At 33.2% G+C, this 26467-nt stretch overlaps 1 protein-coding gene across 1 annotated transcript in view; it reads left to right on the top strand.

The window, feature by feature from the left end:
• LOC139505271 (hemicentin-1-like) overlaps window positions 1–26467 on the top strand; it is a 39555-nt gene that overhangs the window by 8530 nt on the left and 4558 nt on the right. Inside the window, exons 2-17 of the mRNA XM_071294996.1 lie at window positions 2924–3061; window positions 4093–4347; window positions 5813–6139; window positions 9017–9319; window positions 10276–10557; window positions 14171–14473; window positions 15536–15841; window positions 16054–16359; window positions 18843–19148; window positions 19400–19699; window positions 20589–20888; window positions 21310–21618; window positions 22413–22718; window positions 22958–23260; window positions 23526–23825; window positions 25973–26278. Of these exons, the coding sequence (XP_071151097.1) occupies window positions 2980–3061; window positions 4093–4347; window positions 5813–6139; window positions 9017–9319; window positions 10276–10557; window positions 14171–14473; window positions 15536–15841; window positions 16054–16359; window positions 18843–19148; window positions 19400–19699; window positions 20589–20888; window positions 21310–21618; window positions 22413–22718; window positions 22958–23260; window positions 23526–23825; window positions 25973–26278 (4594 nt within the window). The 5' untranslated portion in view covers window positions 2924–2979. The remainder of the gene's footprint in view (window positions 1–2923; window positions 3062–4092; window positions 4348–5812; window positions 6140–9016; window positions 9320–10275; window positions 10558–14170; window positions 14474–15535; window positions 15842–16053; window positions 16360–18842; window positions 19149–19399; window positions 19700–20588; window positions 20889–21309; window positions 21619–22412; window positions 22719–22957; window positions 23261–23525; window positions 23826–25972; window positions 26279–26467) is intronic.

Here is a 26467-nt window from a genome sequence, read left to right as displayed (position 1 = left end):
TACGTCTTTACTAAGATCCCCTTCCCTTTTCATGAATGAGACCTACTGAATTAGACCATTTACTGGGTTTGTAATGACACGAACAACACAACGAGTGCCACATGTGGAGCAGGATCTGCTACCCTTCCAGAGCACCTGAGATCACCCCTAGTTTTGGTAGGGTTCGTGTTGCTCAGTCTTTAGCTTTTAATGTGGTTTCTTAAGTACTATTGTTTGTCTGTTTGTCGTTTCATTTGTAGCCAGGGTGTTTTCAGTTTATATTTAATTTGCGAGTTTGATTGGTCCTATGATATCTTTTGCCCCTCTTTAAATACTCACGGTCTGTATTGACATGTTTTACTTATTTGCACATACAATAAATCAAAGAAGTATTGCGATAAGAATGAATAATACTAACGATGCCTATGTTGTAAAACATAATATCCCCCTTGTAACTGAAATTTTGAGGAAACAATCAGTTATTTCAATCATGTAAGTTTAGCGATTCGTAGTTTATAACAACCTGACAATTGTTTTATCATTTTCTTTCCATTTAATTCTTATTATGCGGATGTAAAATTGAGAAAGGAAATGGGGAATGTGTCAAAGCGACAACAACCCGACCATAGAGCAGACAACAGCCGAAGGCCACCAATTGGTCTTCAATGTAGCGAAAATTCCCGCACCCGTAGGTGTCCTTCATCTGGCCCCTAAAATATGTATACTCGTACAATGATAATGGACGTCATACTAAACTCCGAATTATACACAAGAAACTAAAATTAAAAATCATAGAAGACGAACAAAGGCTAGAGGCTCCTGACTTGGGACAGGCGCAAAATTGCGACGGGGTTAAACATGTTTATGCGAGTGTTTTTATTCTTTTCTTTCCATTGAATTTTTTATTATGCGGATGTGAGTGTTTTTATCTTTAGTGAAGTAAGATAACTTTTTTACACAATATAGACACCCTGCTTGCTCAATGACTAAAATCATCATCATGTAGTAGGCAGTTAATGCATTTTGAGCTGAGGATAACTGGGTCACATGTAGAATGAAAATAATTTGGTAAATCATTTAAATATAGATCAAATAAAACTCTGTACTTGAAGATTTCTTGTTTTTATACATTGACTTAAGTATAATATAAAATTTTAAACCGACACCAGATTTTGTAAGCTTATACGTTTAAAATATACAAAATATGCATATAAACTTCAAGATTATAAAAAAACCGGTTTTTTTCTAAAGTGAACATTGTTTGGTTAAATATTTCTCAGTCATGTCCTGTTTTTGAATTTGTTTGTTAGCTTTTTGGTCATGAATGTTTGTCTCTAATATTTAATTAACTGTGCATTTGTATTCAGATATCGCAGATCAAATTTATTCGTTCATTGTTTAATCATACGTTTTTTGATTGAGTTAAGTCTGCCAATTGATATTTTATCGTATGTTTTTCTTTGTTGTGATGTTATGCTATTGTTTCAGAAAAAGGGAGAAGGTTTGGATCCATTAAAACGTTTAATCCCGCTGCAAATGTTTGCACCTGTCCTAAGTCAGGAATCTGATGTACAGTAGTTGTCGTTTGTTTATGTAATATATACGTGTTTCTCGTTTCTCGTTTTGTTTATATAGATTAGACCGTTGGTTTTCCCGTTTGAATGGTTTTACACTAGTAATTTTGGGGCCCTTTATAGCTTGTTGTTCGGTGTGAGCTAAGGCTCCGTGTTGAAGGCCGTACTTTAACCTATAATGGTTTACTTTTTAATTTGTTATTTGTATGGAGAGTTGTCTCATTGGCACTCACACCACATCTTCCTATATCTATATATGATATTAATTTACTTTTAAAATTTATTTTGGTTTAAAGTATTTGTTACAAACATATGATCAGATCCACGACATCCACATTTAAAACTGTGTTCTTTACAAATAAAAGCAACAGTAGTATACCGCTGTTCGAAATTCATCAATCGATTAAGAAAAAAAAACAAATCCGGGTTACAAACTAAAACTATGGGAAACACATCAAATATAAGAGGAGAACAACGATACAATAGAAACACTAAAGTGCAACAAAAACCACACGACAATGCAACACACAGAAATGAGCTAACAATAGCAATATCCCTGACTTAGTACATCACATTTTACGAAACAATGGTAGGTTAAACCTTGTTTTGTGGCTAGCCAAACCTCAAACAGGCTTTCGCCTCTCAAAATATGTTGTCAGTCTATTATGTATTCTATTAAAAAAATTATCAGTAGTATCACTTGTGGTTATAATTCTATAGTCTGAAGGATAATCTGTCCACCCCCTTTTCATGTATAGTAAATAAACTCATCATGGATACCAGTATTGACACTTTGTATTTGCGCCAGACGTGCGTTTCGTCTACAAAAGACTCATCAGTGACGCTCGAATCCAAAAATCAACCTGACCACATATTATAATAGATTTATGTGCGAAAAAAATGGGTTTAAAAATGGTTTGCTATCTCCAATCATTGTTTATCACTGTTGATCAATTGAATTATTTCAATGATAAATATATAGGAACCAGATATTATTGTTATTACTATAAATTAAGCTTGTTTGGTTACCGAAAAACACATTTCTTATATATATTAAAACACATCCTAGTATACTACTTTTCGTAACGTTAAATTTTCAAACATTGCTTGCATACGATTATCTTAGTTAAAAGGGAAACTTTAAAATGTACATTATTGCCAAAGAAAAATAATCACTTTTTTTTATCCAAGATATACAACTATTGTTTTACATGATGTTCGAAACCTAAAGTACATTGTCCAAAATTTATCTGTAAATACGATTTCTTGTTCAAATAGATAAGTGATTGTTTGAAGGGAGTGAGTTTTTCTATTATTCAATTTCTATTTTACAGTTACTTTTGTAATATTTTTCTCTTTTTTCTTTGCAGCCTCCAATATAGGAAATTTTTCAAAAAGGGTGATTGTCACAATTTGATCAAAAAGAATGACATGTTTCGGGACCAGTCAACAATATGTTCTACGTGCTTTGTTGCTGTTGTCCCTCGCAACATTAATTGGTTGTCAATGTAAGTTTAAATATTGATCTTGTTAATATAAACATGCTGTTTATTCTGTGTATACACTAACCATTAAATTCCTTTAAAGCATATTGTAATAGTTAAAGACAAAAAGGAAACATAACGCTGACTTTACACATAGTGTTCCTTGATATTTATAACTATCTATATGATAAACAATTGATTTTACATGTACGATGATAAATAGTAGTTACTTTATGAAATCAAAAAATAATGAATATTTCATATTTTAAAACAAATTTCAATTTTCTTCGTTTTTACTTCTAAGTATCTCGATCTTACCAACATTAATTGAGACAAAACAGGATTATTTCGTTTTCAATTCTATATCTCAGCAAACATTGGTTTATATTCTTACTTTTACATATGTAATCATTTGAAATTTACCTTGCTGAGAGGATAGTAGAGCAGATCTTGAATGGTTGAAATTGTTTTATAACACTAAAGTATGTTAAAAATGAGGAATATACGTAAACTTGCCAATAACATGGCTGTTGCTATCTCATAGTCCATTTTTATGTATGTTGAAATTTGTTTTTGTTTTAGCTCAGTGTTTTTGTAACGGTGTTTTCCTGTAATAGTTGATGTGTTACCCTGGTTTAGGTAGCACTTCGGTGTTGACATGAATATCAATTATATGGTCATTTTTATAAATTTTCTGTTTACAAAAATGTGAATTTTTCGAAAAACTAAGGATTTTCTTACCCCAGGAGTAGATTACCTTAGCCGTATTTGGCACAATTTTTTGGAATTTTGGGTCTTCAATGCTCTTCAACTTTGTATTTGTTTGGCTTTTTAACTATTTTGATCTGAGCGTCACTGATGAGTCTTATGCAGACGAAACGCGCGTCTGGCGTATAAAATTATAATCCTGGTACTTTTGATAACTATAATTAGGCTTGCTTTCCGGATTTGTTTTTGTCTAATCGAATTATTGAAGAGCGGTAAATTACATTTTATTGTTTTATGCTGCTGTACTTTGATAATAGACACATATTTCTGTATTGTATATTTTGTAGCTGCCGGTTATACAGTAATCACTGGCCCGACATTTAAAGTTGAGGGCGATTCTGTATCATTGACATGCAATTCAACTTATGGTACCCCAGTAGATTGGTTCCTAAACAAACAACTGTTAGATGATTCATGGACCACATCAAATGGAGTAACAACAAACATCTATACCTTTCTGGCTGACAAAACTCACCACCTGGCAATGTTTGAATGTCGAGTTGATAATGTTCTGAGTGCAACATGGTACTTCCAAGTCTACAGTGTGTACATTACCAATTTCTTAGCATTTACTTGACCACAATTAATAAATTCTTACAAAAGGTTCATATAATCAAGATGGTTGTAAAGGTGCAAAAAGGTGTAACAGGATATTCTATGATAACATATCCCAGTGATGTTATTCGGTCAGATAATTTTCATATACCAAAACTAAGTACATCGAAATATTCTGAAAAGATATTCTCTAATTTTGTCTCGGTTTATCATGGCCGGTTGATTTGATTTAATTTTTATTTTATAAACGTGTGGTTCCTTTGATATCAGTTATTCAGTTAAACGTTGGTTTTATTTTTGCTTTCCTGTTAAATTCCTAACGTGCCGTCATGAAAAAAGGCGACCATTCCTGATGACGTCACATATACAGAACACATCTATGTGCTGGTATTTCGAAATGAAGATTTAGAATTGTCTGCAAATCGTATAAAAATCAGATAAATAGATTCCGCCACCAAATCTTGTGTAATACGATATTTATCCACTATCGACAATAAAATTTTGAATATTTAAAACGCTCTGCAAGCCTTGAAAAATTAACTGTGTCGATGAAGAGGTAGAATCTATATTTACCATGCAAACACAATGCTGTCTAAACAGTACCTTTGCTATTGTGTTATTACAACGGAAACAATTGCTCTTATTTATCTATTTATCTGATTGTAATGGTTTGGGTTTACTTATGTTTCTATTTCTTGGTATATTAGATCTTCAATATTTATAATTGAGTTTTAAATAGTTTTGTATTGAACTCATTGAACAGAGATATGTTTGAGTAACGTACAATTGTTAGTGAAATGTAAATAATTACTGGTATTATTATATAGACACTCTGTTGCATGATAATTTGTACCACTGATTAAGAAAGATAACACTATATTATCTTAACTTAATAAACGAAACTCTTGGGAGTGAGCGTATGTCGGAATATGTAAAACATTATAAATATTCAAGAATCAAGAAAACATAGTTTTAGTCGGAGTTCTGTTAAAACCTCTGATATATGCTGTTCAGTGTGTTGTTTCGTTAAATGAGTCCATAACATTTCATATTTGCTGCTTATCGTGCAGGTTTATCGCAGAATTTGTCGTAAAAATGTTTGTCCTATATATTCAATATACGTTTTATTCGTAAAACAATTCCGCCATACATTGTGTGGGTGTCTTGGAAACAAAACAAATTGTTCTTCTTTTATCTATCCAATTACGTTATAACAAACCTTTGTTTCTGATATGTATAATTTAATATAGACTTGGACCAGAATTCCATCATAGAAAATATTGTTGAATTTGAGTGCACAGTTAAATCTAAGCTAGTTGGTGTATGTCGATTGATGTAGTGCGTGTTTTGTGATTTTATCCATAATTGAAAACAATATGTGCTATATTGACATACTAACTGGAAATAGCAAAAGTTAATGTAAAATGAAACCTTTTGCGGTTTTCCTTACAGCCAACCCAAATCCGCCATCGTTGACTGGACCTTCAATTGTTATAATTGGCACTATCTACCACTGGACATGTATCAGCACGGGTGGGATCCCATCACCATCAATGACCATGTGGATTGGTGACAGTCAGTTCAATTATAATATCTCATCAATCAATACAGATATCACATCACAACTACAGACGTCAGATAAAACGTATACTGTTAATTTTACACTGACGTGGGCTCCAAGTATCATTCACAATGGTCAGACACTTGATTGTCATGTTCAACATCCAGAGACAAGTGGTAATAGCCGCCAAACCGACAGTCTACTGTTAACAGTTAATGGTATGCTTATCTATATTCAAACACATACGATACAGTCACAAGGGAGATAATCATTTTAATAATGTAAGCATTATGTATCGCGACGACAAATAATGACATATTAATAAAAAGATGCATTTTAGCTACCGATTTAAATTAGAAGCTTGCAAACTAGTACAATAACCCCTCTTTTAAAAACGGAATTTGATTTTTCCAATAGTGTGCAATAAACGGCTTTTAGTGCAGGTTTTTGTTCGACTGAATTATATAAAGGAAAAAGAGATTTCAAAATGTATGATTGACAATGCAAACACTAATCATCACATTTCAATGACGGGGATGCAAGCAACTTTTTATGCACGGTGATAATTGTCCGAATGTTTTGTTTTATTTCCGGACTCTTTGTCTGTGAATACAGGAGAGACTTTCTGATTTTTTTTTAATCAATATAGAAATTGAATTTTTTTCATAAAGTATTTCCTTACAGAAATCATTGTTCCACACATATGTACACTCGCTACATTCTGTTGATATGTTTTTGCATTCTACAAGGTCTTGTTTTCTTACTTTAAATTACATCTTTACACTAATTCATTGGACATTTATTGTGCATTGATTGATAAAAGAGGGACGAAAGACACCAAAGGGACAGTCAAACTCATAAATCTAAAACAAACTGACAACGCCATGGCTAAAAATGAAAAAGACAAACAGAAAAACAATAGTACACATGACACAACATAGAAAACTAAAGAATAAACAACACGAACCCCACCAAAAACTAGGGGTGATCTCAGGTGCTCCGGAAGGGTAAGCAGATCCTGCTCCACATGCGGCACCCGTCGTGTTGCTATGTGATAACAAATCCGGTAAATAGTCTAATTCGGTAGGTCACATTCAGGAAAGGGAAGGGGATTGTAGTTGGGACGTAAGGAACATATCCGATATCATTTGTGATACGGTTATTCCATAACGGTCAACCAACTCGTGATGGCGTCCGTAATAAAATAGTCTTAAATACATGATGCTCTAATTGGTTGTAATTGATTATGAAATAATGTTCAACAACAAGTACCATCATACCTAAACTTTGTGTCTTTTGTGTTTTTCATCGTTGTTTTTTTTTTTTTTTTTTTTTGGGGGGGGGGGGGGTTGTTGATCTGTTGAACGTAGCCCTTTTGAAATGAGTCATGTAGTGTGAACGTATTTTGTAATGGTACACGACTGTTCCTAATTAGAAATCAAAATTGTTTAAACACAACAATTTCTGTATGTGCCTGTCACAAGTCAAAATTTTGAAATTTATTAATTGTTGTTTGTTGCTATAAATGATATATATTTGTTGTTTATGTATTGTACAGTCCCTTAGTTTTCTGTTTTGAATTTTCCTCCAATTATCATATCGGAACCTGTTCTGGCTTATGTGCATTATTGGTTTTGTTCATTGCTGAATGCCCTATGATCAGTAATATTTTTTTACTTCTACTTCGTTTGGTTGCTTGTTTAGAGTTGTGTTATTGTATATTATCTTCTTCTTTTTTTATTATACGAGAAAAATATATTTATAAGAAAGAGAGGCGAAAGTTATACCAAAACTCATCCTTATCAATATGAAATACCATTAGACATGTATTTCTTCAAGCTGACATCACCAAAGTAATGTTGATACAACAGAAATAATGTCATCATACAGTTAATGCTACTCAACAGACACTATGTAAATAACTTTACAGATATTGTCCTGTATCAAGTCAGGAATATGGCGGTTGTTGTAACACAATTCCGTTCTTTTGTATGATCGTGTTTGTTTTTGTTGTAGTTAAGTGTGTCTGTTGGACCATATTTTTTTTCTTTTATAGTGGATGTGTTTCCCTTTATATGTTCCTCCCTTCTTTCATTTTTTTTATCTATTTTTTTTTTGTTTTTTTTTTTTGGCTTAATCGATTATGACTATATAATGAACAGCGGTATACTACTGTTGCATTTAATTATTGACAATTTGCTGAAGTAAGTTTTACAAATTGTCAGAACATAAGGAATTATCTGAGTTCTGCATTGCTCTGATTTCTTGTAATGATTTGGTTTCACCTACCCTTTTTCGCTTGTGGGTTTATCAGCTCTACAACGTTTATATTTTGTTTAGATTTTAAATAGTTCTGCGTTGAGTACAAGATACATTGAAATGTATACATGATTATACAGAAAATGTGTATATTAATCTATTTCACGATATATGTACCACGGATTAAGATAATTAAAAATATATGTCATTCGAACTTTATGAACAAAATATCGTGATTTCATATCTGAATACGATTAAAAGAGGGGCAAAAGATACCAGATAGACATTTAAACTCACAAATCTAACATAGAATGACAACGATTAACCGATAGTGCACAAAACTACAACATAGAATAACAAAACACAAGCAACACATTCACCAACAAAAACTAGGGGCCTATAGTACAAGTATCCAAGCATATAAAAAAAAACCTCCTTACGTCATTTTGTTTGGGGAGATGGACAACGGACTATGCATGTTGTTATCAAAATAGCGTTTTAGTTCGTGATGTTGTAACTTTTCAGTCTGTTTTATTATAACAAAGGTGTGTCGGTTAATATTTCTTATATTAAACGTGTTTTATAGATTCAATAGTCGATTGTTGGTTTTTTTTATATAAACTCGGATAAAAATCCCGTCAGACATTATGCTTGTGTTGAAATCATAATAAACTGTTCTACTTCTATAATTAAATATTCATTATGACTCAAATCAATTAAATCAAAATTTCTTATCGAATTTCATTGCAAAGCTGAACAGTTAGTTATTTCAAGATATGCTATATATAAAAATTGCAAATGCCAATACAATGGTGCTTTTTACTTTTATCTTACAGCTGAACCTAATCATCCTACGTTGACTGGATCTCAAATTCTAATATTTGGTACTACCTACCACTGGACATGTATAAGTACGGGAGGGATCCCATCACCCATAATGACCATTTGGGTTGGTGATAGTCAAATAAATACTGGAATCACACAATCATCAATAAAGCAGTTAGATGGAACTTATACTGTTACCGCTACATTGTCATTGGCACCAAGTATCAGAGACAATGGTCAGACACTGTTGTGTCATGTTCAACATCCAGCGACGCATGTTAATAAGACAGTCAGTCTTCAGTTAACAGTTAATGGTATGTTTATATAAATTATAATCACATACACATGCTAAAGTGTATCTACACAACTTAATTTTCGAATTTCAGAAATTTAGACATTCAATAGTGTTCTTGGTTTCACAACATTCTACATAATATATATACTCCTATATCATAATACATTAATTAGATACAATGCGATTATATCATAATAACTGTAGCATATAGCAAGAAATTAAGAAAGACAATTAAGAATGTAACTGGTTTATAATTAGTTTTTTTCTTCTTTTAGAACCTATAATAACAATATTTCTTTTGCTGTTGGTTTTTTTCGGATTCATTAGTAGAGAGAAACATAAGACTTTTTTATGATTGACAATGCAAATCTAATTTACTAGAGTTCACATGGCGTGAATGTAAGCAATTATAGGTCATCGTCCATAATTCCTTTTATAACGAAATTACCTCAGTTTTATCCCAAAGGAAAGGTTAAAAAATATTAATTGCTAATAATTACATTAGATGTATGTTTCATTATAATACGTTATTCTGATTGGCTAACTAGCAATCTCGTGATATTCCTTAATCAATTGCATTACACAATGTGCACATTTCATTCATGATGCACGAGGTCCCACAATAAAGTGCACAGGTAAATGAAATAAAAACTTGATAAAAGGCGTGTTTTCATGATCCTATAGGTAAAAATGTAATTATAAGTATTGAATGCTTTTTTTTGTAACTTTATAGGGTTGTAAAAGCGTTGACCGTGTGCACTTTTTTAGTATGAAGCGCTTCCGCGCTTCATACAAAATGTACTTCGGTCAACGCTTTTACACCCCAATAAATTTACAAAAAAGAGCATTCAATTCTTAAATAAAAAGTCATCACAACAAAAACAAATTTTGAAGAATGTTTGTCTTTCTATTCAGTTCATGGTTAATAGCACAGTTGTAATTGACATCGGCTTTATTTTTTTATTTTATTTGCAGAGCCTTTATCCGTGAATGCCACACCGACACAGTATCAACAGAATATTGGTATAACTATTAATTTGAACTGTGTTGTAACTGGAACAGCGACATCTATCACGTGGTACTTGAACAACCAAGTGATTAACATTGCTTCTTCTTCGAAATATTCCAACGGCAATGTCATCAATCCATCATTGACCGTATCAAATATTGCGTTGTCTGATTCAGGATTGTATATCTGTCAGGCAACCAATGGAGTTGAAACAGTCAACTCTAATGCAATCACATTAACAGTTCTAGGTAATTATTATTATTTTTAAATTAACATAGTATATGTAAGGCATAAATTTGTTGTAGAGTTGTCACTGGTTCAGACGCATCTATAAATATGATTACTTTTGTGACTGTACTTTACATTAATTTGTAGGATTCTTTATAATAGATAATTTAGCTGATCTGTAACAATAACATCTTAAAGCCTCATATATCATGTACGGTATTACGACGCTAGATTAAAACTGACGAGAAAAGATAACACCCGGCCACCGAAAGCTTTATTTTTGTGAAACTCAGGTAGTCGAGTGGTCTAGCGCGACGGATACAGTGCAGGCGATTATGTGTCACGATAACTCAGAAGCATGAGTTTGAACCCCGGCGAGGGAAGAACAAACATGTGCGCAAGCAAATTTAAAGATCTAACATTGTTAGGTTGATTTGTAGACGAGTTGCATATACAAATTGTACACAGCAATATATCACCATCACTGTTGACTTGGACTTCTCTTTAACTGAGTTTTACTGTGCATATTGCTGTGTGTTTGTTTTTACTACATTAAATAGATGTATAGGGGAGGGTTGAGATCTCAAAAACATGTTCAACCTCGCTTGATGTTTGCGCCTGTCCCAAGTCAGGAGCCTCTGGCCTTGGATAGTCTTGACTGATTGTAATCTAAGTTTCTTGTATATAATTCGGAGTTTAGTATATTTAGTATTTTGTATAGTTTCATCCATTGACAAAAGTCCGCGTCGGTTGCGTATTTGATTCCAAAATATACCTGAGGTATTTTTATCGTTCGGCTGCTGTCCTATTGACGTATGTGCAATATTGCAAATTATCTAAACCCAGTGGATCATATTGGATGCTATATCACCTTTTAATTTTTCTGAAAACGTGCTTTGTATATAGAAAGAAGAAGATAAGGTACGAGTGCACAATGAGATCTCTTTCCATCCAAGACGCAATCTACTAAACGAAGTTTGACTGGTGGGTAATTGTGTTTATCACTATTGTCTTGTTGTATTGCTGTCTGCTGGACGAATACATAAAATCTTCGAGTCATCACTAAACATAGTCATGGCTATATATCGGGTAATTCAAACACTTGTTTCTTCGCATAGCAACAACTCTTCGTTAATTTGAGTATGAACTATAAATGTGGACACAAAAAATGAAAAACTAAGCAAATTTGTTAATCCCGCATTGCACTAAAACAAGTGTTATATTTCAGTAAATAACACGTGTTCTTGTTTGATTATAATCACGTAGTAGTCCATCATGCATTGTTACTCATTTAGTGGATTGGTAAAAAAAAAACGGTAAAAATAAATTCCATCACACGTAAATAAACCATTACATGTGCGAGAACATAAATATGCTAATCTATGCATTGCCATATAAGGTAGTGTTCCCGACCTGATCGATGTGTATTCACTTTTGAAAAAAAATGATTTATAGTTTCTAATTGTGACCTGTACAGCTCACTTTTACAAATATTTAGGAAGTTTATTCTAAACCTTTATTTCGTTATGATATTATTTGTTTTTCATTTATATTGCATATGTAATATTTATAAAATGACTTCAGTATTAGTATGTTTAAGACATGTGCAAATAGTAATAGATACCCATGATAGACTGCACACAACATACCATGACCTGTAAAAGCATTTCTGCTAAGATGAGCCGTAAAGCATTACATTTTTAGCTCACCTGACCCGAAGGGCCAAGTGAGCTTTTCCCATCACTTTGCGTCCGGCGTTAAAGCAAATCTGACAGTGGTAATATTGTTTATCAGGTCAAGATCTATCTACCCTAAAATTTTCAGATGAATCGGACAACACGTTGTTGTGTTGCTGCCCCTAAATTGGTATTTTTTTAGGAATTTTTTTTTTTTGCTGTTTTTGGCTATTATCTTGAATATTATTATAGATAGAGATAAACTGTAAATAGTAATAATGTTCAGCAAAAAAAGATTTACAAATAAGTCAACATGACCGAAATGGTCAGTTGACCCCTTTAGGAGTAATTGCCCTTTATTGTCAATTTTTAACCATTTTTCGTAAATCTTAGTAATTTTTTACAAAAATCTTCTCCTCTGAAACTACTGAGCCAAATTGATTCAAACTTGGCCACAATCATATTTGGGGTATGTAGTTTTAAAAATGTGTGGCATGACCCTGCAAACAAACCAAGATGGCCTCCATGGCTAAAAATAGAACACAGGGGTAAAATGTAGATTTTGGCTTATAACTCTGAAACCATTTAGAGCTAATCTGACAGTGGATAAATTGTTTATCAGGTCAAGATCTATCCGCCATAAAATTTTCAGACAAAACAGACAATCTGTTGTTGTGTTGCTGCCCCAGAATTAGTAATTTCAAGGAAATTTTGCAGTTTTTGGTTATTATCTTGAATATTATAATATATAGAGATAAACTGTACCCAGCAATAATGTTCAGCAAAGTAAGATCTACAAATAAATCAACATGACCAAAATAGTTAGTTTACTCCTCAAGGAGTTATTGCCCTTTATAGTCATTTTTTAATAATTTTCATAAATTTTTGCAAATTTTTGTAAATTTTTAGAATATATTTTCCACTGTAATTACTGGGCCTTATAGATAGAAATAATTGTAGCAAGAACAATGTCTAGTAAAGTAAGATCTACAAACACATCATGATTAAACAATTTTGTCATGAATTTATCTGTGTCCATTGTTTAATATGCACATAGACCAAGGTGAGCGACACAGGCTCTTGAGAGCCTCTAGTTTCTGAAAATTTGTGATCACTGTGCTTTAAAGAAAAAGAAAGTATTCGGAGCGTTTCACTGTTCTTTATTGTTTGATAAATTTCAAATATAGTCTGCTTTATTTCAAATTATTTTCACAAATGTACAAGAAAATATTATTGAGGTTAATGCATTGTTTAATAAATTCATTTTCAAATTTTGTACAAGCTAAAACCATTTTTAAGCAATATTTTGTATATGTTATAACATGTATTTTTGTATTATATAAGTAACAACATGTACAAAATCGCAATTTGTATACAACATTGTTTGTTTGCAGAAGATGAGGTAAATATCCAAATCATATGTCAATGACATAATAGCAATACGATCGCAAAAAAAACACATTGAAACATTGAATAATACACACAAAAATACATCATAGAAAGTCTGGGCAACCAAGACATGCAAGAATCTCCCTTCAATATCAATGGTGATCTCATGTACTCCAGAAGGGTTAGCAGGTCTTGTTACCACCCATCATGATGCTCGTGTAAGTACTAAATCCGTCGGAAGGGGACGATAAATGGTTGACCCGTGTTAAGAGAGAGCCATATCTCTTACACGTTAAAGACACCCTTGTAGATTTCGAAAAAGAGCAGGCTAATGCCGCTACAAAGCAGCACTCACACCCGCAAAGTGGAAAGGGGTTAATATAAGTTGCAAAACTTGTTTCTTAATCCACTATAAATAAATATGTTTAAACTAACTAAAACAGTGTTCAGTCTTAATCGGTGATGTAACATTCCAAGAAAAGATTTGTTGTCGGTAGTATTTATAGCAAATAGTACTTCACATCATCTTTTGAAATAAATCATATCTATAAAAATGAATATTTTTCAGATTTTCTCACTGTTACCATTCCTCAGTCATCCTACAGTGTTTTGATTGGTCAACAGGTAACCATACCTTGCACTGTTACTGGAACTCCTTCTCAGACTAGCGTGTTCTGGAGAAAGGTGGTCAATGGTGTTCAAACTAACGTAGATATAAATGGTAGCAGTAGATATACTGGAAGTTCTACCTCAAGTCCATCATTGACAATAATCAACACACAGAGTTCAGATGAGGGAACATATGTGTGTTATGCTACTAATAGTGTTGGTACATCTAACAGTCAAAATACATTCTTAGATGTAACTGGAGGTAAGTAACAAAAGGCAACAGAAGTATAAAGGTATAGGAAGATGTGGTATGAGTGCCGATGAGACAACTCTCCATCCAAATAATAATTTATAAAAGTAAACCATTATAGTTTAAGAAGTATAACACTGTTTAAAAGTCATTAATCGATAGAGAGAAAAACAAATCCGGGTTACAAACTTAAACCGTGGGAAACATATAGGAGGAAAACACCGGAAAACATAAACATTGCAGTGCAACAAAAACATACGCTAATGCAACATACATAGAAACGAACTATTTGATAACAACTGTCATATTCCTTGGTACAAGACATAGTAAGAAAATAGTGTTATGACTATCCAAACATCCCACTTATATGACAATATAAAAAATATCGTAAATATTACACCATTACGTGACAGGAGTACAGTATAAATAAATACAAGGACACTCAAGACAGAGAAATACATAAATAAATTATCTGATACAAAAAAGAAGATGTGGTATGCTTGTCAATGAGACAACTCTCCACAAGAGACAAAAATGACACAGAAATTAACAATTTTGGGTCACCGTACGGTTTTAAACAATCAGAATTGCCAGCACAATATCATAACTAAATACATGAATTTAAAGTTGAACTAATTCTGAGACACGTCTATAAGCAATGCTAAAACACACTCAGCAAACAGTTATACGGGAATAGGCCATGCTCGGTACTTAAAAGAATGTAAACCGCAATGATATGCGATAAAAATGTTGTTAGTTAGTTAGACATAGAATAATTGTATAGGTTAACCAACTCGTAATTGTGTAAATTCTGTAAATTATCCGATGACCGCAGATTTGCTCTATGATTTCCGAACTTATTTTCCTCGATGCGTAAATAATGTTTCATTTTGCTTTATTTTATTTTCAAACGAACAATTTACAAGTAGTATAACTTTACTCTTTTTAATTTATATTAGAATTACACAACGTCAGATGATTCTGTTTTGAATAGAAAGACGACTAAATTTGAAACATACCTTATTATCCTATTTTAATTTAGTTGTCATGTAGAAAACTTTTTTTTTTTGCAAGGCGTCCCCATTGTGACAATTGGAGGATCTAACTTCCAAGTTCAAGTTGGCAATTCCATAACAATAGGGTGTACTGTTACCGCCAACCCTGCTGTTACCAGTGTATACTGGACCCGTGATATGAACGGACAAATCAGTAATATAGGACCCTCATCCAATCCTAGTAAATATGGTGGATCTACTACAGTTACACCATCTTTAACTATATACAATGTTGACTTTAGTGATAGGGGAAACTACCAGTGTTTCGCTACCAATTCGGTTGGAACTGGTTCTAGTCAACAGATATCACTTGATGTACAAGGAGGTAAAGCAATTACTTATACATATTTTCACTTGTTCTTTGCAGGTACTTTTACTTCATGTACTTTCAGTCATTTCTCCTTTTTAACTCAAGTTATTAAAGTTTCCTTTCAGCATGGTTTTACTTTTCATATTTATTGCGGTGATTACATGTGTCATTGTAGAAAAACTTTTTAAGTAGATGGTCATAATCGATTACATACATTTATTTTGTAGGTGTCCCAACAGTACAGGTTAGTCTCCCAAGCTACCAAGTTAATTTTGGTAGTTCGATAATGCTTGTATGTTTGGTTGTATCCAATCCTGCTCACTTTCAAGTTTACTGGCGGAAGACTGTAGGGAGTACAACATCCAACATTGACGTCATTAATAGTGGCGGGAAATATTCTGGTTCCACGGTTCCAATACCATCCCTGACTATCAACAATGCTGCATCAAGTGATGAAGCCAGCTACACCTGTTATGCCACAAACAGTGTGGGAACAGGACAGAGTACATCTACATCATTAACTGTTGTCGGCAGTAAGTATAGCAGATTGCCTTTTTTAATTAGCCTTCAAATTCCAAAAAATATATGAACGTATTTTTCTATTCATTTATTTAGTTTTATAGTCTGGTAAGGTTTTCCTACACAATTTTGTTTAAAACTAGTTATCAAATTCATCCTGCTTTCTGATCCAATGATTTAGAATATTGAAAAGGTTTTTTTTTATTGGGAAAGATTTTGGAAACATAAATCTTCTTTATGTTTACAGACGGAACGTTAACTTAACATATGTCATAATACTTCTGGGGAACGCAAACTATATGGGCTATTTGAATTAACACTACCCATATCAATCAAAATCTAATCCATACCTTAATGGCGATACAAACATACCACTAACTTCTCCATTAATTGAACAGAAGACTTACAAGAAACAAACGAACATGACGGAACCACCTGTGGGTGACAAATAGAAATTACATATTTTATAAGCGAAAAAATAAATACATCATCGGAAGATACCCAGAACTTGTTGATAAATATTCCGTATCAACTTCACAAATAATACAAGATGGTCTTGAAGTATAGATTTTGCGTACTGACGTTTGTTATCATCTTAATTACGTATTATAGTATTCTTTTATATGTCTTTTTTAGATATTCATTTGAAGTGACTCTGTGGTTACGTAAAACCACATACTTTGAACGGCAAAATTATTTCATTTATTGATATTACTTTTACTTAAGGATCTTGACATACTATGAATGACTAAACTATTTTATTCAATAAGACTACTTTTTCTGTTTAGTCTGTTTTTTATGATATACATTTGACGTGAAACTGTACTTATGTATCCCGTCATACTTTGAACCACACCATTATTTTATTTATTATTATCACTTTTACTGTTAAATCTGGTTTTTGTTATATCTACTTTACGTGAGTCTGCATTTATGTATGCCGTCATACGACAAAAGTATTTTTATGTCTACCTGTGCGAATTTCAAACGCGCAATTTTACACCAGTAATGAAAACCTTCTATCATTTATGGGTAGACTTTACATAGATAAATTCAGCCGTATTTGACGTGAAACTGTACTTATGTGTCCCGTCAAACTTTGAACCACACCATTATTTTATTTATTATTTTTACTGTAAGTCTGTTTTTTGTTATATCTACTTTACGTGAGTCTGCATTTATGTATGCCGTCATACGACAAAATTATTTTTATGTCTACCTGTGCGAATTTCAAACGCGCAATTTTACACCAGTAATGAAAACCTTCTTTCATTTATGGGTAGACTTTACATAGATAAATTCAGCCGTATAAGAAAAGCAAAATGAGAATGTTAAATTTGATGTATGCCTTTTTGTGCTACTTTGTTACATTTGTTGTTTATGTAGTGATATTAAGATGATAACACAATATTGACTGTTGTACCCCTAATTTTGACATTTTTACTCTTTGAGTATGTTTGTTATGTTCATGCATCGTTGACAATGTAATGAAATTTGATGCGACTGTCATACAAGTGAGAGGTTTATCTAGCTATAAAACCAGGTTCAATCCACCATTTTCTACATTAGAAAATGCCTGTACCAAGTCAGGAATATAACAGTTGTTATCTATTCGTTTGATGTGTTTGGACTTTTGATTTTTGCCTTTTGATTTTTGATTTTCCTTTTTGAATTTTCCTCGGAGTTCAATATTTTTGTGTTTTTACTTTTTATTAGATACTATCAAATTGTTCGTAAACCTCATTCTAAATACAGATAAAGAGATATTCGTAGCTAGATATAATGTTTGGGTAAACCACGCTGTCGTTTCCTTTTCGACCCTGCATACTTCAAATAAAGGAAAGCTGGTATATTTGCCCATACTTTAAATTAAGGAAAGCTGGTACATTTGCGAATTTGACTAGAAATTATCCAAGGAAAAAAATTGAAAACAACACGTTTAATCATTTCTTGCGTCCGAAGCGCTTTTCTGGATTTACCTTCATCAGGAACACTCAAAGCCAAACATTTTAAAATCTGAAGATATATAAGTAACGAAAATCGTTGAAGAGCTATATATATGTTTTAAAATACCTAAAATAAATAGCCAAATTAAGGAATTTACTATATGTTGTGGGGAAAAGAAGAACACCGTGACATTCGTTTTTGTTTAAGTTGCATTTATCAAAACGTCTCTAAAACTGCATGTCCTCTGATTTCAAAGCATGCACCATGGTTTTGTATAGAAGAGACCAGAAAGCCCGATGAGAACCACTAACCTCTGGCTTTTTAAAGACGTGTACGCAGACAAAAACAAATATCTAACTAAATAGACCAGTTCATCAATCATGAAAAAAAAATATGAAATGTACTACACTTTTAAAACAAAGTTATAACTATCTTATGTAAAAGAAAAATTCCTATCACAAACAAGAATTTCCTATAAAACCTTGCTGCACAAGTAGAAAGTATCTCTAAATCCGATTTATGGTAGAATAAAGAGTTTATTGTATTTCAGATATACCAACAGTAACTGTATATCAGACGATATATAATGTCAACTATGGTAATTCTGCTGTTCTGGTATGTTCCGTCACAGCAAATCCGGTTCATACAAGCGTTTATTGGCGAAAGATAAAGAATGGCGTTAGCACAGATATAGCTATAGCTAGCAGTAACAGCAAGTACAGTGGTTCCACAATTAGTAACCCGTCTCTACAAATAAATAACGCTGATTTAAACGACGAAGCCAATTATGTTTGCTTTGCTTCCAATATTGTTGGCACGGGACAAAGTTCACAGACTTTCTTAGATGTCATTGGGGGTAAATTGCAAACTCATGGTTAATCAAATATAAAATGTGCTTGTGCCTTAGACCATTGTGTCTTATTTTACAATATTGCAATCAAGTTTGTATTCAAGAGTATCATAAATTTCTCAAAATTGTTAATGGTCGACAATATTCATTCTTCGTATACTTTTTTCCAATTCAGTCGTGTTTATAGAATATTTTGAAAAATTCCCACCATTTGGTGTCTGGAACAGTTTTTTATAGCACTTCCTTTTTTTCTGCAGATATCCCTGTGGCTACCATATCTTCCAACATATATTCAGTAGTAATCAGCACTACAGTAACATTGCAATGTACGGTTACCTCTAACCCAGCTCAAACCTCTGTCGCGTGGCAAAGAATCATTAACGGTGTACTCACTACAGTTACAGTAGATGGATCCAGAATAATTGGTAGCTCTGTCAGTACACCATCTCTCACAATCAGTAATGCTGTATCTGGCGACGAAGGAAACTATATATGTACTGCTACCAATATTGTTGGAACCGGAACCAGTCAACAGACATTCTTAGACGTCACAGGAAGTAAGTTTGTTTGTACAACATATTTTTTGAAATCATGTACTTATTGCATATTTCTCTATATTGGTAAATTTCGTATAGTACTCTTTATAATTTGACTTAATGTACAAAAATGAAAGCTTATGTTATACTTTTGAAGTATTCTCAACGATAGTGTGTTTATTGTCACAAAGGCCTATATCATAACACTAAGGATATGTTGTATGATTTCAAATGAGAAAATTATCCACAACAAATTCATGCGAAGTTGATGTAAGCAATCATTGGCAACCATATAGCCTTCAATAATGTGAAAAATACATACAGTATGTTAGACTTTACAAGTCCCGAACATAAAAAGCATGACACAATTAAATTGAGAAAATAATATGTAAGACATGAACTAACGACAACCACTGTACCACACCCTCTTGGCTTGGGACTGGTACAAAAAGAAGAGGGGCAAAAGATACCTGAAGGACATTCAAACACATAGATAGAAAATAAACAGATAACGCAATTGCCAAAAAAAGAAAAAAACAAACAGCCAAAAAAAAGTACACAAGATACAAAATAGAAAACTAAAGACTAAGCAACACGACACTGGGGGGGTGATCTCAGGTGCACCGAAAGATTAAGCAGAGCTTGATCCACATGTGGCACTTGTCGTGTTGTAGAACTAAACACGTAAGAGAGTGTTCAACCCTACCCTTACCCGGCAGTTGTTTTACAGACATTTTCAACTGATTTATATACTTTATTTTTATTTGTGCTGTTTGGTGCGGGTAGGTGTTGTGCTGCGTTTGTTTGATGTTGTTTTTCGTCAATGCAAATATCTCTTCATTTCTAATTTTTATATCTTTGCTCAACCAGAAGAGATCCAATAAAACAAATTTGTTTGTTCTTTGATTAGATATACCTACAGTTAGTGTTGGTCAGAATCAGTACTCTGGTACATTCGGTCAAACTGTCACAATGGTATGTACAGTACAAGCTAATCCTTCAGAAACCAGTGTTTACTGGAGAAAACTGGTAAACGGGCAAATGACAAGTATAGATATGAACAATGTGCGGTATACAGGTTCGACTGTAGGTTCGCCATCACTAACCATCACTGCCTTGGAGTTGTCTGATGAAGGATACTATCAATGTTATGCTCAGAATAGTGTGGGTACTGGACAAAGTCAACAGGCATTTTTAGATGTGATCGGAGGTCAGTAAATGAAAAGATAAAATAGTAAAATAGCGCTATATGTAGGAAGGTTTGAAGTTCTAAATAAACAGATATTTGACATAAGAAAGAATTTAAATCAGATATGAACACAAAGTCCTCTCTATATCAGACAAAAATAGATTACCTTAGCTGTATTTGGCAAACATTTTCAAATATTTGGATCCTGAATGTGCTGTAACTACGAACTTCATTTTGCCTGTTTATGTTTTGTGTAATCGAGCATCACTAATGAGTCTTTTGTCGACTAAATGCACGTTTTGGGTTTGAAACTTGCAATGTCTTTAAACTACGTTGTTTGGACAACACGCAATCATACCTCTTTTACTATTCTATATTAACTACATCCGACATTAAAATTTCTTTAAAAAATCAACAATTAATAAACCTAATTGTTTTGTAGATATCCCGATTGTTGAAGTTTTGTCTAACACGTATTCATTGAATTTTGGTGGTACAATTGTCATTGGATGTCAAGTCACTGCCAATCCTTTAGCCACTGACGTGTATTGGCAAAAACTTGTGAATGGTGTTCTTATAACAGTTGATATGAGTACAAATAACTTTAACAAGTACAGTGGATCTACAGTACAATCTCCATCTTTGGTTATTATCGATGCTACAGAGGCGGACGAAGGGAACTATGTCTGTTCGGCTACAAACGCAGCAGGAACAGGATCAAGTAGTCAGACTTTTCTCAATGTTGTAGGAAGTAAGTAATGCTTTAACCTCAATGTTGTAGGAAGTAAGTAATGCTTTAACCTCAATGTTGTAGGACGTAAATAACACTTTAACCTCAATTTTGCTTGTAGTTTATATTTTGTTTTGATAATCCAGGAAAGATATAACATATTTTTCTAAAGCGCAAGGCAGTGCTGATCTTGCAGGAAAATTGGAATTTGTCAGACACCCACTCCTTGTTTACCGAATGTCGATTATATTTAACGAGACAAATGAATAACACATCTTTGTTAATTTAATGAGTCAATGCAATTCTCATACCAATGAGAGGTTCAGTTATCTATTAAACAATGTTTAATCCACAATTTTCTACATAAGAAAATACCTGAACCAAGTCAGGATTATGATATATGTTATCCAGGATCTTTCGGTACTTTAGTTATTTTATCTTTTTCTTAAACATTGTTCGTTGAATGGATTCATATTTAGTCATATTTACGTTTGTGTGCTTTTGGATAAACGAGACAGTTTCATCTTATTTACTGCCATGTTCATCTACATGTGTTAGTATGCTTAGCTTGATAATGCGGGCACTATAGTTGAAACAAGGCACGGTTAATGTTATAGCATCGTAGAATTCTCAATAAAACGTTTCTTAAAGTAAATGTATAACTCTCCTTTACGATTGCATGCTAAAACTAATTTGTTAAGTGTTATTTTCGTGTTCGTATCAATGTAAGGCAAGATATTTTCTCATTAGAGACCTTATCATGGAACAGTAGTTTTATAACCTTTACTATATATGTACATAATTATATTTTGTAGATATACCAACAGTAAGTATACCCCAGAGTGCGTATAGTGTAGATGTTGGAAGTCAAATTACAATTCCCTGTACTGTGTCAGCCAATCCATCAGAGACAAATATCTACTGGACCGTGACAGTTGGAAACAATGCAGAACAGACAATCGCCATGACAAATACCCAGAAATATCAAGGATCTTCTATAAACTCCCCGTCACTGATCATTCTCAGTACGACTCAGAGTGACTCTGGCGTTTATAGATGTCATGCAACAAACAATGTTGGTACCGGACAGAGTAATCCGACAACACTTAATATTGTGGGAAGTAAGTATATTACGTCCACTTTACCAATTTCCGTCTTTTTATGCTTTAATTGAGTATATACATAGCATATGCTTTTTATCAGTTACATTAAAATTTACCAATTTCCAGACAATTGTTTTAAAGAAAATACAATGCCTGATTAAATAATTGTTGTGTTTTTATGCACAATGTACAATGATTTTGTCTTCTTCAAATGTGTATGTACTAGTATATGTAATATACCATGTCTTTTAATACAGCTTTACCAATAGTGACTGTTGCACAAACTAATTACCCTGTTAATTATGGACAGTCTATCCAGCTAGTGTGTACTGTTAGTGCCACTCCATCACACACACAAGTGTACTGGACTAGAGTACAGAACACACAAGCCGTGACCATTACTACATCAAACACAGCCAAATACAGTGGATCTACCGTCAGTAATCCATCTCTTACTATAAATGTCGTGGACCAAAATGATGAAACATTTTATGTTTGTTATGCAACAAATGCGGTTGGAACTGGACAGAGTCAACGAACCTTTGTAGATGTTTCTGGAAGTATGTATTTAGTTTTATATTTTATGTCTAAACATTAATTTAGATTAATTATATAATCGTCTGTTTGCATTCGTAGCTTTATTCGGAACATTTGAAATGAAAACAAGATACCGTAGGTAGGTCGACATTGACAGTCAAACCCATGACAAAAGATGAAGATGTAATGTTTCTAATCAACACATGAGACCATTATGTTTCAACGTAGGCAGAAAATACAAAATACGCCTAGAAAAAGTCATATTTATATATGTATTTCCCTTTTCAGGTTTACCTGTTGTGACTGTTCAGTCCAATAGCTACAGTGTACTACTTGGACAGACAGCATCTCTTGTATGTACAATATCCGCTAACCCAAGTGCCACAAGTGTACTCTGGTATAAAGTTACCAATGGTGTACAATCTTCCCTCTCCACCACTGCTGGAAAATATAACACACCAACTGTTAACAGTCCTAATCTTATTATCAACACTGCTGCTCAGAGTGATGATGGCTACTATGTCTGCACAGCAACTAACATTGTCGGTACCGGATCTTCATCTCAGACATATTTGACTGTCACAGGAAGTAAGTGTATTCTGGTGTTATGTGAAGGCGTCAGTTAGCGTACCGATTTTAAAACTTCGTTGATCTATTTAGAAAATCAAGGTAACACACAGAATCGGGAAAAGGACACATTTGATAGCAAGATCCGATGACTACACAGGGAAGTTAAGTTTACTCACATACATTTCTCTTGAATTGAAATTAATATGAGTCTCAAGTCATTTGCACGTGATTGTCACATGAAACTAGCTGATACATTAAAATTAAGTTTAAATCAGTTCATGTGATTTTTGAAGTTCGCATAAAATTCACAATTCTCTTAAGATCCACGTGAAATTCCTATGAACATTTTAACGTCAGTTTTATTTTTGACGTTCGTCTGAGGTGAACTTTAAGTGGATTCATTTACGTGAATTTCATGTGAGCAAACAACTTGTGTATACTGGTATATAAAAATCAAAGAGCATTGTGTCGAAAACAGTGTTTCATTATTATTGCTTTGGTCGATCAGTTTGTATTTAAAGATGACTGTTGATAATTGAAAGCAATAAAATTACGCCATATTGATAATAGTAGGTTTGAACGAATCAAGCTTAAAGTTGTATGCGTTATAAACAAACTCGAGGGGTAAGGCGTTTCCATTACGATTCAATTGTTTAAGAAACTTTATCAAAAATGTATAACCTGCTTGTAAGTGGTTATCGTTGTTTGATGTTCTTCATAATTGTGTCCGGTGACCCGGTCAACCAACCAAGATGGCCACCAGGGCTAAAAATAGAACATAGGGGTAAAATGCGGTTTTTGGCTTTTAGCTCAAAAACCAAAGCATTTAGAGCAAATCTGACATTGGGGTTAAATCGTTCATCAGGTCAAGATTTATCTGCCCTGTAATTTTCAGATGAATCGGACAACCCGTTGTTTGGTTGCTGCCCTTGAATAGTAATTTTATGGAAATTTTACTGTTTTTGGTTATTATCTTGAATATTATTATAGATAGAGATAAACTGTAAACAGCAATAATGTTCAGCTAGGTAAGATTTACAAATAAGTCTGCATGACCGAAATGGTCAGTTGATCCCTTTAGGAGTTATTGCCCTTTATAGTCAATTTTGAACCATTTTTCGTAAATCTTCGTAATCTTTTACAAAAATCTTCTCTTCTGAAACTACTGGGCCAAATTAAACCAAACTTGTCCACAATCATCATTAGGGTATCTAGTTTAAAAATGTGTCCGATGACCTGGCCAACCAACCAAGATGGCCGCCATGGCTAAAAATAGAACATAGGGGTAAAATGCAGTTTTTGGCTTATAACTAAAAAACCAAATCATTTAGAGCAAATCTGATGAGGGTACAATTGTTTATTAGGTCAAGATCTATCATGCCTTAAATTTTCAGATGAATCGGACAATCCGTTGTTGGGTTGCTGCCCCTAAATTGGTAATTTTAAGGAAATTTTGCTGTTTTTTGGTTATTATCTTGAATACTATTATAGATAGAGATAACCTGTAAAAAGCAATAATGTTCATCAAAGTAAGATTACAGTCAACATGACTGAAATGGTCAATTGACCCCCTAAGGAGTTAATGTCCTTTATAGTCAATTTTTAACAATTTTCATTGGGCCAAGTAGATTATAGATAGAGATAATTGTAAGCAGCAAGACTGTTCAGTAAAGTAAGATGTACAAACACATCACCATCACCAAAACACAATTTTGTCATGAATCCATCTGTTTCTTTTGTTTAATATTCACATATACCAAGGTGAGCGACACAGGCTCTTTTATATAGATTAAACAATTGGTTTTCTTGTTTGAATTGGTTTACACTACTCATATGTGGCATCCTTTAAAGCTTGCTGTTCGGTGAAAGCCAATTCTTCCTGCTGACGGCAATACTTCAATCTATAATGGTTTACTCAAACAAATTGTGACTTTGATGGAAAATTGCATTATTGGCACTCATACCACATCTTGAACTTCATATATGCATTATCGGTGCTTTAGAAATAAAATGTTTTATTGATACACTTTGCAATTCCTTAAGTTGAAATAACTTATTAAAATATTGGTATTGAATGAAGTAATGAAGCATACAAAATATATAATTTACAGAATTGTATAAACTTTTTGTGAGAATTGTTGTAAATATAAAAATAACTTTTGCAGATTTACCGTCAGTAACTGTAGCTTTATCAAATTACAACATTAACATTGGTGTGACTGTGACACTTGGTTGTACTGTTGTGGCTTCCCCTTCTGCCACTAATGTATACTGGCAACGTATCGTTAACAATCTACAACAGAGTATTGATACCACTTCCTCCAACTCACGATACAGTGGTTCTACTGTCTCTAATCCGTCACTGGTCATTACTAACGCCCAATCATCGGATGAAGGAAACTATATATGTTATGCTACAAACAGCATTGGAACTGGCAACAGTCAACAGACTTATCTAGACGTCATTGGAAGTAAGTTTTTGTACGGACCGAAATTATTTTGTAGTTATAAATCATATTTCATAAATAACGAACTTTTCCTGTAATATTTTCTATATCGACATCTGCAATCACCAGAAAAGACGATCATTGTGAACTGCAATATTTTATATTTTTATATCAGTTTCAAATCCCTGTCCTCAACTTGAAAATAAGGTTTTG

Source organism: Mytilus edulis, chromosome 1, assembly GCF_963676685.1.
Source record: "Mytilus edulis chromosome 1, xbMytEdul2.2, whole genome shotgun sequence".
NCBI classification, from domain to species: Eukaryota; Metazoa; Mollusca; class Bivalvia; order Mytilida; family Mytilidae; genus Mytilus; species Mytilus edulis.
The sequence above is the reverse complement of the archived record's forward strand: the minus strand, read 5'-3'. Positions and strand labels throughout refer to the sequence as shown.